This window comes from Colobus angolensis, unplaced genomic scaffold (assembly GCF_000951035.1).
Source record: "Colobus angolensis palliatus isolate OR3802 unplaced genomic scaffold, Cang.pa_1.0 Scaffold198, whole genome shotgun sequence".
NCBI classification, from domain to species: Eukaryota; Metazoa; Chordata; class Mammalia; order Primates; family Cercopithecidae; genus Colobus; species Colobus angolensis.
This window is the reverse complement of record NW_012115132.1, coordinates 987563-1003570: the sequence shown is the minus strand read 5'-3', so window position 1 is coordinate 1003570 and position 16008 is coordinate 987563. Positions and strand designations below refer to the sequence as shown.

The following is a 16008-nucleotide window of genomic DNA, read 5'->3' as shown; positions in this document are numbered from 1 at the left end:
CCCTAATCCAATATGACTAGTGTCCTCATAAAAAGGGGGAAATTTGGACACAAACACATATGCAGGAAGAAAGCTTTGTAAGGTTGGATTTATGCTGCCATAAGGCGAGGAACTACCAGACACTAGAAAACAGGATCACAGAAAATCATTCCCCAGATCCTGCAGAAAGAGCGTGGCCTTGTCAATACTTGATCTTGGGCTTCTAAACTCCAAAGCTATAAGACAATAAATTCCTGCTGTTGAAGCCACTTAGTTTGCAGAACTTTTGTTACAGCAACCCTAACAAACTAATATATAGTGTCCCTGAAATGGTGTTCCTGTAATGAGGAACACCCGGACATACTGTTTTTGTCATTGTTTCACGAGAGAGATTCGACAATTCAGTTAAAAATCTAGATAGTGAACATATAAACATCCTAATAAAGATCAGGAAGAAAGCATCTTTTTTAATATGCAAACTTCTTAATTTTTACAGATGAAATTGAATATTAGGTATGTAATATCATTTTTCAAGGTCCTCTAAGGACTATAGTTAAATGTGTCAAATTATTGGGCCCCAAAGGGGAGCTGATTGAAAGCCCCTTCTATTGTAAGGGGGAAGTGGCATATAGATATGTGCTTTGTTCATTCATTCAGTTATTACTCATAAAACTTTTTGAACATATTGATTACATAAGGTCTTGCTTCCTTTTCAGAATAGTGAACGTTTTAATGGTAAGAAATTTGTGGTCAGAAGCTGCCAACTATCATTTATCCCATTTGGGCATCCTGAGTACTGACAGTAAGGAGGGCAGGATAAATCACTGTATCCTATTTCCTTTCCTCTTCTCCTTATTTCCTTTTTAAATTCAATATTTTTTATTTCCCCCACATACCTTACCCTAGATTTGGATAAGAGGAACCCTGGTCATAGGACTCCATATCAGAAAGTTTCACCTAGCACAAAAACAGTTCAGGCCCCAGCCAAACACTCCTCCATATCTCGGTCCTGGGTGGGATAATATTGGAGATGGATATTAGAATATGGAAAGAAATTGACCGGTAGAACTCTTATGTAAGAATAAGATAAATTAATGAATGTTACAGATAGCATGAAGTCAATAGATTTTGCATAGTGAGACATGGTTTCCAAGTAGGGACAAGGCAATATTCAGAAATTCTTACAATATTGGCAACATTGAGATCAATTCAGAGAAACATTTTGCAATATGATAAATTCATATTACTTTTAAATGTGTTCAAATGTAAGTTGAGATCTCTGCTGTCCAATATAGTAGCCACTAGTCAAAAGCATCTGATTAAATGTAAATGAACTAAAATTAAACAAAATAAAACATTCAGGTCCTCAGTCATACCACATTTCGAATACTTAACTGCCACACATGGAGAGAAATTACCATATTAGACAGTTCAAATCCAGAACATTTCTATCATTGAAGAAAATTTTACTAGACAACACTGATCTGGATGTAACAAGTGTGAAGCATGATACCAATTCTTTACATCAGCCATTACATTGGTACTAAAGCTGAAATTGTAAATAATTTTATTTTTACAAAAATATTTAATATAATTTAACAAATTCTCAAAAAACTAAATAAAAGTATTCAGCTTTATTGAAGTAATTCAGAGACCACTGACAGCAGGCCTAGGATAATGGCACAAATCTGGTAGATTAAAAAAATTGTCAAAGGTTAAAAAAATTGTCAAAGTAGAATGTTGACTGAAATACAGAAACATTTTCCATACTCTGAAGGATACATATTTTTGATTTATTTTCTCAACTATGCCTATAGAAATGATATTGGGATCAATTCAGAGATCATACTTTTTTTCTGGATTTAGGCAAAGGAGTGATGTCTTAATGAAACATATCAAGTATGACATCATAACCACTCTCAGATACCCACTGAGAATACTGACTAAATGCCTTCAACTAAATTAAGTTCCAATAGGACGTAAGATTCACTAGAAGAGAAAAATGAAACACATTTATCTTAAGAAATACTACAGAATTTGAATATTTTCTAAAGAGATGATAAAATGCAATTGTGCCTTATTTATGTGATAAAATTAAAATTTTAATGATATTTCTGTGGTTATAGTTTGTGACCTCATTAAAATATTTTAACATGATATGTAAAATAATAATTAATTTCTGAATCTAAATATTGTTTAAAGAATTCGTTGACAATTCCAATTGCTTATTGCCTCAGAATTTCTCCTAATTGAAATTAATTTTTAAAAACTAAGAACTACAATGACTCAAGAGAAGTGTATGTAATTTGGCTTTACTGTCAATTGCACACAAATTATGAGAATCTCTTTAACAACATAGTTACATGCTGAAATAAAGGTAAGAAAATATTTATGTGAATGGAATATATAATAGTTAAAACATTTTTTGTCTTTAGAACTCATCCTAACATTGGCATCTTTCCAATAGAGCACCCCAACTTGAATTAAATTTCGGTTTTCATATTTTCATTGATATCATGCTGGCTTCCAGTCATTTAAAATAAATGATGTTAGAAACCTTTTCCAATTTTGTCATTATGAAGGTATACTTTTCAAGGAAGGACAATAGAACGTATTTTAATGAGGAGTGTGTTAGTTTGGTTTATTTCCTTTAAAATATATGGTAAACTCTTTAGAATACAACAAGTGGGCCTCAATTTGTCATCTTTGGTCTAGGAATAATAAGAGTAGACCTGACCTGGCTATCCTTCTAGAGGAAGTAAAAATTACTTTTTACACAGAGTAGTTAGAATTTCCTGTTTCTGGCTCTCAGGGAGTTCACCGGGATGAATGCATGGATTCTAGTTCAACTTTATGGCTCACTCACCACAGCCACATAGTCCCAGACACTTGGGAGTTGGAAATATTTAGAGAAGGGAAGACTGTGTTTGCAATGTGTTATACTGTAATTTAGTGGATACTGACCAGTCTCACAACATCGCTACAAATACAAAACAAGAGAAGGACGGACCATTAAGCTGTGGTTTGAGGGATTTCATTGACGCACCAGGAAACATGTGTTTGGCAGCAGATGATTCTTAAACCTTGCAATGGTTCATTGAGGCCAATAGTGAGAGCCTCTGCCTTCTCTTCCTTTGGGCTACAGTTGGATTTCTCCAATATGAATGTAATGACCCAGGTGTAGCCTTGTCTGAAAGCGGAGGAGTGGGGCATACAATGATATACAGTCCTTAGAGCTCTAGAAGGTTAGGATTTCATGGCCTGCTGTTTAATCATTACACAATCACACATAACTGCAACTCAAAGGCAGGAAATGAGTTTTACCACAATTTCCGAGCAAGTAAGGAAATGGTTTGCGCGGGCGCAAGGGACTGTACTCTTGCTGTTTTGCATTCTTGCTGAATGCCTAAGGGAGCCCTCTCACACATGGACCACTGGTAGAGGAGGAGGAGGGCTTTGAATTCTGTTTTGCCAGTGATATACTCCATTGTGAATGACCACTAAGAGGGCCGGCCTGAATTATGCTCATATAGGATGAAGTTGCAACATGTTGTAATAAGGAGCAGCTTCCTGAGTCATGTATCCTAAGTGAAAGCCACCTCATCCTGGGCTGACCGTCCATTCCAGGCCCAGCCTGTACCAGCAGTCACAGGGGAGGGTCATTCATGGAGCAGTCTGCTTGAAAGGGCTCCTGGCTCAGGTTTCCCAACAGCAGCAGCTTGTCATGTAGGCATCTGAAACCTTTGAATGGAGTATGTGAGATGTCTGTCTGACTTACAAGAAAAGCTCTGCAGCTCTGAACTCAGGGAATGAAATGGATTTGGAAGAGAGCAAGAAATGGCAGAGGCCACTAGATAAAAGGAGCAGGCATCTGTGGCTGGGCTGAGATAACAGAAAGAGGAGTACACTTTTTTTTTTTTTAAATAGAACCACTTCAAATTAGTATTAAATATGTACATATATCTGGGGGAAATGCTTGCGATGATAGCTGTCTAAAGTGAAAGTCTGGAGCCCCTTAGGATGTGAGCTTCATGAGGGAAAAGATTGTTCATCCCTGCAATGCCAGGGCCTGTAAGATTGCTGGGTGTGTAGGTGGTACTCACTAAGTATTGTTGAGTTAACCAGTCAGTGGATGGCTCAATACATCTATACATTTCATGAGAGTCCACATGGCCTAAGTGGAAAGAGCTTGAAGACTGGAAACAGACATTTACAAATTTGAGATTAGCTCCTTCTTTTTGTGTGTGATTGCAATGCTTTTAGCCTCAATTTAAAAAATGTTTTAGATGTGTTTAATAATAATCACCTTGCTTGGTTGGGTGAGAATCAAATGAAGTGTCATATTAAGTTCCAGGTATATGTTTACATTGAGGATTTAATTCTCTTAAATTCTTTATTTCTTTTCCTGGAGTTGGGGAAGTGTAGTTTCAATAGAACAACCCACAGAGTCTGCTTCTTATTCCCAAAATTATTCAATACTTAGAAACAAGGCAAAGACAGTTGCGTGTCCTTTCAGTGTCATTCTGAAGCACTGTATAATAGATTTACCCAAAGACTATTTAATAATTGAGGCAAATATGCCTGTGTTTGCTATCCTATTTATTATAAATCAGAGCCCTGATGCTGTAATGTCACATTTTAACTTGTAGGTTTTTGTCTAGTAGACATGCAAATAATTTCTGTCTAGTAGAAAACGTAACTGCAGAGGACAGTTTACTAGTTTTATATAGAATATTTTATTTGAATATTCTTTCTTTAATCCCTTCTTTCTTTCCAGACATTTTACTTGAATGTTCTTTCTTTAATCCTTATAAATTCCCTGTTGCTTAAATGCTCTTTGATAATATTTTATGATTTCACCAATTCCTTCTGAAGTTAATATAAATTAATCATTATATATTGTATGTGAGTCATGTTTTTATCCTTTTGAATATTATATTTTGCTAGTACTTAGTGATTTCCATTTTTTGCTAGCAATACCTATAACATACTAGATACTCAACATAAGTTTGTTGAAAAAAATGAGTGAATGAATACATGAAAGCATGAGTCACAAAAGGAAGGCTGAGTGAGCCCTGAGTCCTGTTAGCTTTGGACCCTACCTCCTCTCTAAGAGCTTCACTGGCAACTTCAGATCCAGTCTTTCCGCTTCATACCAGCTGCACAGAAAGTTTGGTTTAAACCTAAGCATTATGTCAGTGTGAAGAGAAGTTGGGTGCACTCTACACAGTGGAGTGTACTATCAGCAGAGTTCATGCTGTTCTGTGATGCTTAGCTTGGATGGGAAACCTCCATCTGCCCTTGGATATGGCCGCTGATGTTAATTCAGTCTAGGCATTGATGGCTGAAGCTCTGTGTTTTCAACTGTTTAATACCTAGCACCTGGTTCATCTCTTCACCCCTCTTCATTCTGATTCACGATTTCTTCCATATCTCTACTTTTTGCTCTATGTTTCCACCTTGGAGGGTATCCTACCTGTATCTCTCGACAATTCCTAGTGCCTACATTTGAGCATTTAAACCCTTTACTTGACACTCGCATAATTTCTTCATGTATAGCCACATTTTCAATTTTTTATTTTTATGTTTTTAAAAAAGATATGTTTGTGTCAGTGATTCGTTAGGGATTGTGTTCTGCTCCATGTCATGAGAACTTGAAAATATGGTTCCTTAACAATTCAGGGATCTATTTCTCTTTCCTATAAATAGAAGTGCTGAGAGGGACAGTTTGGACTGAATTTTGTAGCTAAACAACACTCCCAGCAACCCAGGTTTCTTCTGTGTTTCCACGGAGACTCCCTTGGCATGGGGTTTTTATTTTCAAAAATGTTTGGTGATTGTAAAATGAATGCTCCTTTTCCAGTGTCAAGTTCACAATCCACATAGAATAAGGGACAGAGGTGAAGGGCACAGCACATATTTTAGTTAAGTGTGTCTTTTTCTTATGGAGCTTTCCTTGAATCCCCTCCTAGTGATTTCCAGTTACATCTCCTCAGCCACACTGTGTGACGTAGCTACCCTTAGCCACAGTGGAAGCTGGGACAAAGCCAGCTACCCTGAACCAAATCTTGGTTCTCTTACTAAGGAAAAAGGGGAAGGTAAATATAGGGTGGGTATCTAGTCATGTTCACCTTAAATTTTCTATATTTATTTTAATACATTTCATTTTGGCCCTCTGTCTGGGATATCTCTCAAAATTTACAATTATGTGAGAAAGAAAGAAATATTTTTATGCCATTGTTTTAAGTCAAATGACTTGACAGTGTCAGAATGGATAAATTGGGGCACTGAGAAATAACATAACTATCAGACATTCAGACATATTACACAAATTGGAGTTGAATCCTAATCATGTAGTTTACAGGCTATGTAACATTGGACAAATTGGATTAAGTCTCACTTATCTTAATCTCTAAAATGGGAATAAAAGAATAGCAATGTCTAGGCATGGGTTTCTTAGAAAACAGAGTCTGTGACAGAGTTCACCTATTAAGGCTTTTTGGAGGGTCCAGTGTGAGGACAGCTAGAATGGGAGTGAAATGAGAAGAATTAGAATATTTAATGAGGTTTCACAAATTTGTAACAGAGTATTAGAATTCTGAGATAATTTCTTTCCTACTGGGATTAAAATGTTATTTATGTTATGAAATTACCGTAATTGTAGTTTGAGTTTACTTTTTAATCCTCTCATTAACAACAAAAAAAAGGAAAATTGATATCTCTGTGTTTCCTGGGTTGCTTCCTAGTTTTTAGAAATGACTTGATCTCTAAGACTTCTTTTTCACCTAATATTATAATTATAGGGAGATGAGATGTTTGTTTACTTTAAAAGACTCAAAAAGCAAAACACCCCATTAAAAAGTGGGCAAAGGACATGAACAGACACTTTTCAAACGAAGACATGTATGTGGCTAACAAACATGAAAAAATACTCAATACCCCTAATTATTGGAGAAATACAAATCAAAACCACAATGAGATACCATCTCACACCAGTCAGAGTGGCTATTACTAAAAAAAATTAAAAATAACACATGCTGGCAGAGTTAAGGAGAAAAGGGAACACTTGTATACTGCTAGTGGGAGTGTAAATTAGTTCAACCACTGTGGAAAGCAGTGCGGTGATTCCTCAAAAAACTAAAAACAGAACTACCATTCAACCCAGCAATCCCATTACTGGGTATATACCTGATACGGTTTGGCTGTGTCCCCACCTAAATTTCAATTTGAATTGTACCTCCTAGGATTCCCACGTGTTGTGGGAGAAACCCAGGGGAAGGTAACTGAAACATGGGGCCAGTGTTTCCCATACTATTCTCATGATAGTGAACAAGTCTCATGAGATCTGATGGGTTTATCGAGTTCTTTCTTCTTTTGCTTCTTCCTCGTTTTTCTCTTGTCACCCCCATGTAAGAAGTGCCTTTTGCCTCCTGCCATGATTTGGAGGCCTCCCCAGACATGTGGAACTCTAAGTCCAATTAAGCCTCTTTTTCTCCCCAGTTTTAGGTACGTCTTTATCAGCAGCATGAAAATGGACTAATACAGTAAATTGGTACCGGTAGAGTGGGGCTGAAAATATGCCTGAAAAGGTGGAAGCGACTTTGGAACTGGGTAAGAGGCAGAGGTTGGAACAGTTTGGAGGGCTCAGAAGAAGATAGGAAAATGTGGAAAAGTTTGGAAACTCCTAGAGACTTGTTGAATGACTTTGACAAAAATACTGATAGTGATATGAACAATAAGTTCCAGGCTGTTTAGTGCAGCACTAGTCACAATAGCAAAGACTTGGAACCAACCCAAATGCCAATCAATGATAGACTGGATAAAGAAAATGTGGCACATACACACCATGGATACTAAGCAGTCATTAAAAAGAATTAGTTCATGTCCTTTGCAGGGACATGGATGAAGCTGGAAACCATCATTCTCAGCAAACTAATGCAGAAACAGAAAACCAAACACTGCATATTCTCACTCATAAGTGGGAGTTGAACAATGAGAACATGGACGCAGGGAGGGGAACATCACATGCAGGGTCCTGTTGGGGGGTTGGAGGCAAGGGGAGAGAGAGCATTAGGACAAATACCTAATGCATGTGGGGCTTAAAACCTAGATGATGGGTTGATAGGTGCAGCAAACCACCATGGCACATGTATCCTATGTAACAAATCTACACGTTCTGCACATGTATCCCAGAACTTAAAGTAAAATAAAAAAATTAAAAAAAAAAAAAGATTTCCAAAACTTGCTGTAATTAAACGAAATGACTGTTCATGAAAGACATTGTACAAGCAAGCCCTTTTATTTTGTTAATATTCTAGTTAACTTCAACTTTTAGTAGCTCCCAGGATAAAGGAAGGGAAACTACCTCTTCACCATTAAAAAAAAACAAAACTATGTGGTCTATGACAAAGGTACATGTAATATCACCAAGCAAGTACAGTGCCTGGAATATACAGGCACATACGGCACATACAGTGCTCACATGTTTGTGGAATGAATTTATCTGCTGGTTCCTTCATGTCTTCTGTCTTTGACTGGTCAAGCCTCACTTGCAGGACTTTAACTCTCCAATATTTCACACATTTGTAGGATAAATGAAAAAAACATAGGCCTGGTTTGAGCATCTACAGTAATTTTACATTATCAAACATAACCTTTTATAATCCTATGGGTGTTCAACGAGAACATTATGTGAAAATTAAAACAATTTTTTAATATCATTAAGGAATAACAGGATTGAACTGTGGCAGTAACTATAAAGCTAACTTTCTAAAAGAGCCTCACATGCACTTCACATTCTCTTAGGAGGGTGAATTAAAGATGAAAGGGTCAATAGATTTTTTTTTAATTCTCTTTCCCACAACAGATGACAGTGCTTTGTTCAAAACAATTGCTGAGAAACGATACTCAATCCGGAAGAACACAACTGTCAGAGGAAAAGTAATAAGACAATTGTCAAACTGAAGAAATGGCAACTGATTGTGACACTGCTTTATGTCTCATAAAGTAATGATAAGTTGGTATTAAATTTCCAATGGAAAGATGAGATGTCTACAAATGTGGTGGCATCACTGAAACTTGTTTCCAGTTCCTTGTGACTATCTGTTTTTTGAACTTTCTTTATATAGGCCACCTTCAGCATTCAGAATTTTTGGCAATCAGTTTTAAATATAGTATTGATTTTTTTTTTCCTCTGGAAAAGTAGCTTGAGCTAGAAGGCAGCAGCTGAACAAATATTTGAGGTTGATGAAAAGGTGGTGAGTAGATGAGGAAACTCATCTAGACTTCAACAAGATTGTTAGGGCATCAGCCGATGTGAGTATATTTAAAACAAAGATGAGTGTGGGAATGCAGGAGGGGCTACCCTTTTAATTTGGTCCACGTAATTGAGTTGTGAATACTTTCCTGTATTTCAAGAAATGGGAATATATACATGGAATTTTCAGATATGTGCTCTTTCAACCTGATATCACTCAACTCAATGAACAGCCATGAGAAAATCCAGGCTCAGATGGACTTTCAGCTGTTTATGATATGCAGACCTAACTAGTGCTTCTTATTCTGTTTTGTGGCCACAGCTCTGTGTAGATAATAGTTTAAGACATTTCAGACTGGTGAAGTCGCCTGTGGAGAGTTCTCTGTCTTTACAGTTAAGTATCAGTAGCACCCCTGGGTTATATTGCTTGCAAAATTACAGTGATGGTTAGGTAACCATCTTTTATCTTTGATTTATCTCCAAGTAAATCATGTGTTTATGGATAAGAACATTTTTTGAGACATTCCTTACTTGTTCAATTTCTCCATTCTTATTTGTTTCAAGGTAATACGTATTTGGTACAGCACTTAAAATGAGCACATGTTATTTTTTCATTTGGAAAATAATACACATTCATTATGAAAGAAGGTTCTAAAAATCACCTATATTCACATTACTCAAGTGATGATCACTGTTAACTATTTGAGTAGATGATCTTTCACTTTCTTTTAAAAAATGAATAGTTTATTTTTTATACAATTGTTAACATACTGAATATACAAGTTTGGGTAGGACTCTGAACTAGACCTTAATAATTCATATCAGTGAGTGACAGAAAGTAAAAACTGAGGTAAGTGAAAAACAAAGACAGATCAAAACTGTCACTTGCTAATCAATGGTTCAAATTCTTCCATCAAATCTTCTCTTAAAAGGACTTCAATTTCGATTACTTTTTTAAATAAAGGAATTATGAGGTTATTGTGATTGTTTTTTGGGTTATCTCATGTGAGCTTTCTAACAAATATAATAAGCAGCAGTCATCCACCTTTAACATTAATTAGGTTGGGGCTAGACGCCAGGTGTCTGAACTCCAGGGCAATGTTCTTTCTGTTACATCATGATTCCACCCTTGGGATTTGCTTGGCTGCACATACTCTAGTGAATCTGCCCTTGCCATAACTGTCTTAGTTGTCTTGTGTAGCATCCAGACTCAGGTAAGCTACAGAGGTATTGGAGACTTGGTCCAGACTCTAAGGGTCTGGCCTGGATCCCAAGTCCAGAGGTTGTCTGGGAAGTTAGTGGTTTGTTCTGGTGTGCCTGCAGTATGAATCTTTGAGTATCTGAAAAGCAGACATTTTGGTTGGAATCTTTATTCCATCAATCCTACTTGTGTGACTTTTGAAAAATTCCTAACCTCTCTTAGCCTTAGGTTTATGATCAGTAAAATGGAGAGAATCCATTTTATCTCTTAGAGCATATTTTTATCTCTTATTAAATATAATAGAGCATATTAAATATCATCACGCATATGTAGCACTGTCCACCGATAGAAGCAACTGCTAGAAAGTACCCATCACATATTAGTAGGAGAAACCCGACTCACTACTGAGAAGACTTAAACCCTTCCTGAGGATTCTACTGAGGAACAGCCTCGTCTCCTAGAGATACTTCAAACTATGGGTATCAGATAATCTGACGTAGCACTTAGCCTTGCATAAATGGAGAGATGGGGATATAGGAGTCTGGTTAGAAAAAAGAATGGAGGTAACCCAACAATGTACTTACTGCTTTTCAAAGACCTTTACACAACAGTGACCCACCATATTTGTCTTTGAACCTCAAGTACCCAAGCATTTACTGAGTGACTAATATGTGCCAAAACCCTTCTAAATATGAGTGATGCCCTTATGAAAATGATGATTTGTCAAATAAATCTGTGAATGGAGGGGGTGACTTGTGCACGTTGTAAGGGCATGTTGTGAAAACAGCTTTTATCTTATTTTCTTCCTCTTTCTGCTCTTCAGTTTGGACCAATTTGTAAACAATCTTATTCAGACTCAACTGATATTATTAGTCATAGGATCTGAACTCAAGTTTCCCTGGCTCCACATATGTTTCTTCTTTTACTGTAAAGACTTACCATGCCTCCACATTTATGGCAGCCTCAGAAGGGACTCAGTAAATGTCTTATGAATGCTATACTCAAAAAGCAGAGGGGACAAGAAACAACAGTGACTAATGTAAGATAGTGTATTGATTTCTAAGTATCTCCCCTCATAAGAATGAGGGACATTGCATAACTAAATTCCCTAGGGAATTGAGGTAATACTCTGCAAAGCTTAATATAATTTTGATTTTCATCATCTTTTCTGATAAATCATATCCTAGAACATTATATTATTCTATGCATTTTTAACCAGATAACTCTAAACATATTTTACCTTTGTTCAAGTGTTTGGGCGTCCTTACTTTGCTATGTCCTTCTAGGACTTCAGTGTTTCTGTCTCTCTCTTTCCTCTATGTCTAGATCTCAACCATTCTTTCTGTTGTGTTTGCCATTGTTTCTTCCCCCTTCCTTTCTCCCATTCCTTTCTTTTCCCTTCTTGATTTCTTCTTTCCTGTTTGCTGCTGCTAATATTTTTGGCCTAAAAATCAGACATCTGAATGAGTTAACATTTTAGCCAAGGTCTTGTATCCACAGAGTAAAGAACAAGTTTTAATAAAGGTGTTATTTATTCCTCTTTTGCCAAAGTTCACGTATTTTCCCATTTACTTCAATTATGGTAATTTAGGGAACTAGAAAGAAAGCTTAACCAGGGATAAACTCAACTCCAGGTAAGTGAGTGTGATACTCCCTTCTTCAAGGGTGGCAAGTATTTAAGAATAGACGGAGGTAGTAAAGGTGGAGTGGTCAGGGCTGGAGACAGGCCTCTGGAAGAATTAGATCAGGGAATTCTAGAGATTGGAAAGAGGCGGAGAATGACGGGAGGCAATGCCTGAGAGGAAGAAAGAGTAAATGCCAGGAGGGAAAGGGAAACAAACTGCCTCATGTTATGCATCCGCTATAGCTGACTGTTTCATGTAGTCCTCAGAGTAAAGTTGTGTAGTTACTATGCCATTTGTATACCCTCCTGCCCCATCTACGTTCTACTCTCTACCCTTCGTTTTTCTTCGTCTTGTCCTCTAGCTTCCTGTGGAGTTCAGTTAATGGCACTGGAAGGCAACTGGAAGGTGAGAGGAGAGTGAAGTCCACAAATACAGCAGAAATATCTATTTTTCTGGGTCACTGTGGGTTGGCTGCATTCCTTTCTCAAAATGTCCCGCTCCTGTTGAGCCGTCTTCCCCACACAGCTCTCTTCCAGTCACTGTTCTTTCACCTGCCCCTTCAAGCCTTGATGTAATTGCTACACATTGTTGGTTCCCCAAAACTACTCTTGTCTTTGTAAATTGATCTTGAATCGAATTCTCTTCAATCAGCAAACTTAGTTGTATCATCAGTATCCTGCTGTTACCATGACGGACCCAGGCACCATTTATTTTGTTGTAAATGGGATAAGTGAGTTATAGAGATTTTTATGTAACATACTCACCCTCATACAACTAGCAATAGTTGGTTCTGGGATTTTTAACCCAGATCTGTCCAGTGCTCCAGTGCCTGTTTCTTTTGCATAACACTAAACTGTGTGAATATTTATGGGAAAGTTAGAGAACTAGTGTTCTTAGCTGAGAATAATACCACTATGGGATAAACAAAGAAAAAAAATAGATGCTATAAACTCTCCTTGACTTCCTACCCTGGGCAAGATGCTGAACCTATAGGATGATGAGATATTAGACCTGGAATGGCCCTTCTTTGCAAGTAGTTTTCACACTGTGTTTAAGGGAGTCCTAGCAGTTCCACATGAAAGCCTCTGGAATTTGCACGAGGAGCAAATGAGATATTGGGATGGCTTTAGATTTCCTCATCTACTTCATCAAGAGCTGATATACTTTAATTCATTTTTTCGCTCTTTTTTCTTCATGTTCACCAAAGAAAATCATGAGAACTAAGGTCCTAAGATTTTCCTTGATTTCTTCTTAAAATAAGACTATCTTATCCCATAGGATTGTTGGTGCTATTGGTCAGATGGCATATATAAAAAACCTGGTTCTCAATAAGTGTACATTTCTTTCATATTTCTGTTCTTTTTTAGTACATCCAGAGAAGAAAAATTCAGTTTAGGCTATGAAGTGTTTCAATTCAATCCCTGATTTAGTAGACATAGATTAGCTGTTAATACCTCTCTAGGTGTTAATACCTCTCTAGGTGTGGCTTTGGTCTGAAAAACTGTAACAACTGAAGGGTGGAAAAAAGGGACATGAGCTCTACTCTAAGCCCTGGCATGTCAAACAGGTGCCTTCCCTGGTAGGATTCATTGCTAACCATTCTGGATCACATTAATGAGCACATAATCAAATGGTTAATCCATAATATATAGCCCTTATCCACTTACATACAGCTGTTCCTAATCGCCATCAGTTCCTTGAACATAATTCTCTGCTCTGTCCTTAGAGTTAGCTAGGCACATTCACAGAAAATATCATTTGCTAGGTTTTGTCTTGAATATTTCTTCTCCAATAACAATGTGCGAGAAATACTGATCTAGAGACCTAGGTAGAGGGTATACTCCACATATATATTTATACCCAGTTGGTGTGTGCACACAAACACCCCCCCACACACACACACTGCACGCATCTGTTTTTAGTGTAATATCAGTCAGTAAGTCCTTCAGTATAGCAAGCCAGTGGTTTGCTCAAAGTTGGCTGCATAATAATCTCACTAAGGAATCTCAAAATTTCTGATGCTCCAGTGACATTGCAGACCATTTAAGTCAAAAACTCTGGGAGTGGGCTCCAGGTTATTGCATTGTGCAAACATGTTTGAAAATCAGTGTACTAAACTAGGTATTTCTTATAATGAGATGCTCTTGAAATTAATCTACTTTAAAAAAAAAATCCATTTTGCCCAGGTATGGTGGCTCACGCCTGTAATCCCAGAGCTTTGGGAGGCTGAGGCGGGTGGATTACGAGGTCAGGAGATCGAGACCATCCTATCTAACACGGTGAAACCCTGTCTCTATTAAAAATACAAAAAATTAGCCGGGCATGGTGGCGGAAGCCTGTAGGTCCAGTTACTCGGGAGGCTGAGGCAGGATAATGGCGTGAACCTGGGAGGCTGAGCTTGCAGTGAGCAGAGATTGTACCACTGCACTCCAGCCTGGGCGACAGAGCTAGACTCCATCTCAAAAAAAAAAAAAAAATCCATTTCAACAGCTTTAGGGGTACAAGTGGTTTTCGATTACATAGGTGAATTGTATAGTGATGAAGTCTAGGATTTTAGGGCACCTATCACCTGCGTAGTGTACATGGTACCCAAGAAGTACTTTTTAATTTCTCACCCCCCTCCCACCCTCACCCGCTCTAAGTATGCAATGTCCATTATAACACTCTGTATGCATTTGCATACCCATAGCTTACTTTGCATTTATAAATGAGAACATGCAGTATTTGGTTTTCAGTTCTTGAGTTACTACATTTAGAATAATGGCCTCCAGTTTCATCCGAGTTGCTGCAAATGACATTATTTTATTTTTTTTTTTATTGCTGAGTAGTATTCCATGGTATATACATACCACATTTTCTTTATTCACTCATTTGTTGATGGGCACATAAGTTGATTCCATATCTTTGCAATTGTGAATTGTGCTGCGATAAACATATATATGTAGGTGTCTTTTTAATATAGCCACTTATTTTCCATTGAGGAGGTACGCAGTAGGGGAATTGTTGGATGGAATGGTAGATCTACTTTTAGTTCTTTAAGAAATCTCCATATTGTTTTTTACAGAGGTTGTACTAATTTACATTCCCACTAGCACTGTATAAGGGTTCCCTTTTCACCACATCTGCACTGACATTTATTGTTTTCTGACTTTTTAATAGTGGTTCATTGTGGTTTTAGTTTGCATTTCCCTGATGATTAGTGATGCTGAGCATTTTTCCCTATGTTTCTTGGCCCTTTGTATATCTTCTTATGAGAAGTGTCTATTCATGTCCTTTGCCCACTTTTTAATGGAATTGTTTGTTTTCTTCTTGCTGATCTGTTCGAATTCCTTGTAGATTCTGTGTATTAGTACTTTGTTGGATGCATAATTTGCAAATATTTTCTTCCATTCTGTAGGTTGTTTGCTTATTCTGATGAATATTCTTTTACTGTTCAGATTTAGTTTAATTAGGTCCCATGTATTTATTATTGTTTTTGTTGCATTTGTTTTCGGGATCTTAGTCATAAATCCTTTGCTAGGACAATGTCCAGAAGAGTTTTTCTTAGTTTTTCTCTTTCTAGAATTTTTATGGTTTCAAGTCTTAGATTGAAGTATCTAATCCACGTTAATTTTTGTATATTAATTTTTGTATATGGAGTGGTAGCAGTGGAATTTGTATTTGCGTTATGTTACCCACTGGAAGTACTCTGGTATCTCCAGTGATGGGTAAGGCCATGGAGCTTCCAAATATTCCTCTCCATTGTGTTATACTACCAGCATATGTGGAAGGGCAGAGCCTGGTAGGGCCTAAGTCAGGCAAGTTTGTACTCTGGCTTCCCATGTGTGGACACAAGCAGTGGCCCTATTGAAGATCAGAGGGCCATTCCCTGGTTCCTGGGAGGAACACCGCTGCCCCTGCTGCACAAAAAGATCCACACAGAAAGCAGGGTATAGCAGGTGGCAATA

At 37.4% G+C, this 16008-nt stretch overlaps 1 protein-coding gene across 1 annotated transcript in view; it reads right to left on the bottom strand.

The window, feature by feature from the left end:
* SNTB1 (syntrophin, beta 1 (dystrophin-associated protein A1, 59kDa, basic component 1)) overlaps positions 1–3467 on the bottom strand; it is a 336416-nt gene extending 332949 nt beyond the window's left edge. Inside the window, exon 1 of the mRNA XM_011941097.1 lies at positions 3304–3467. Coding sequence (XP_011796487.1) covers positions 3304–3467 — 164 coding nt within the window. The remainder of the gene's footprint in view (positions 1–3303) is intronic.
* Positions 3468–16008: the final 12541 nt, after the last annotated feature.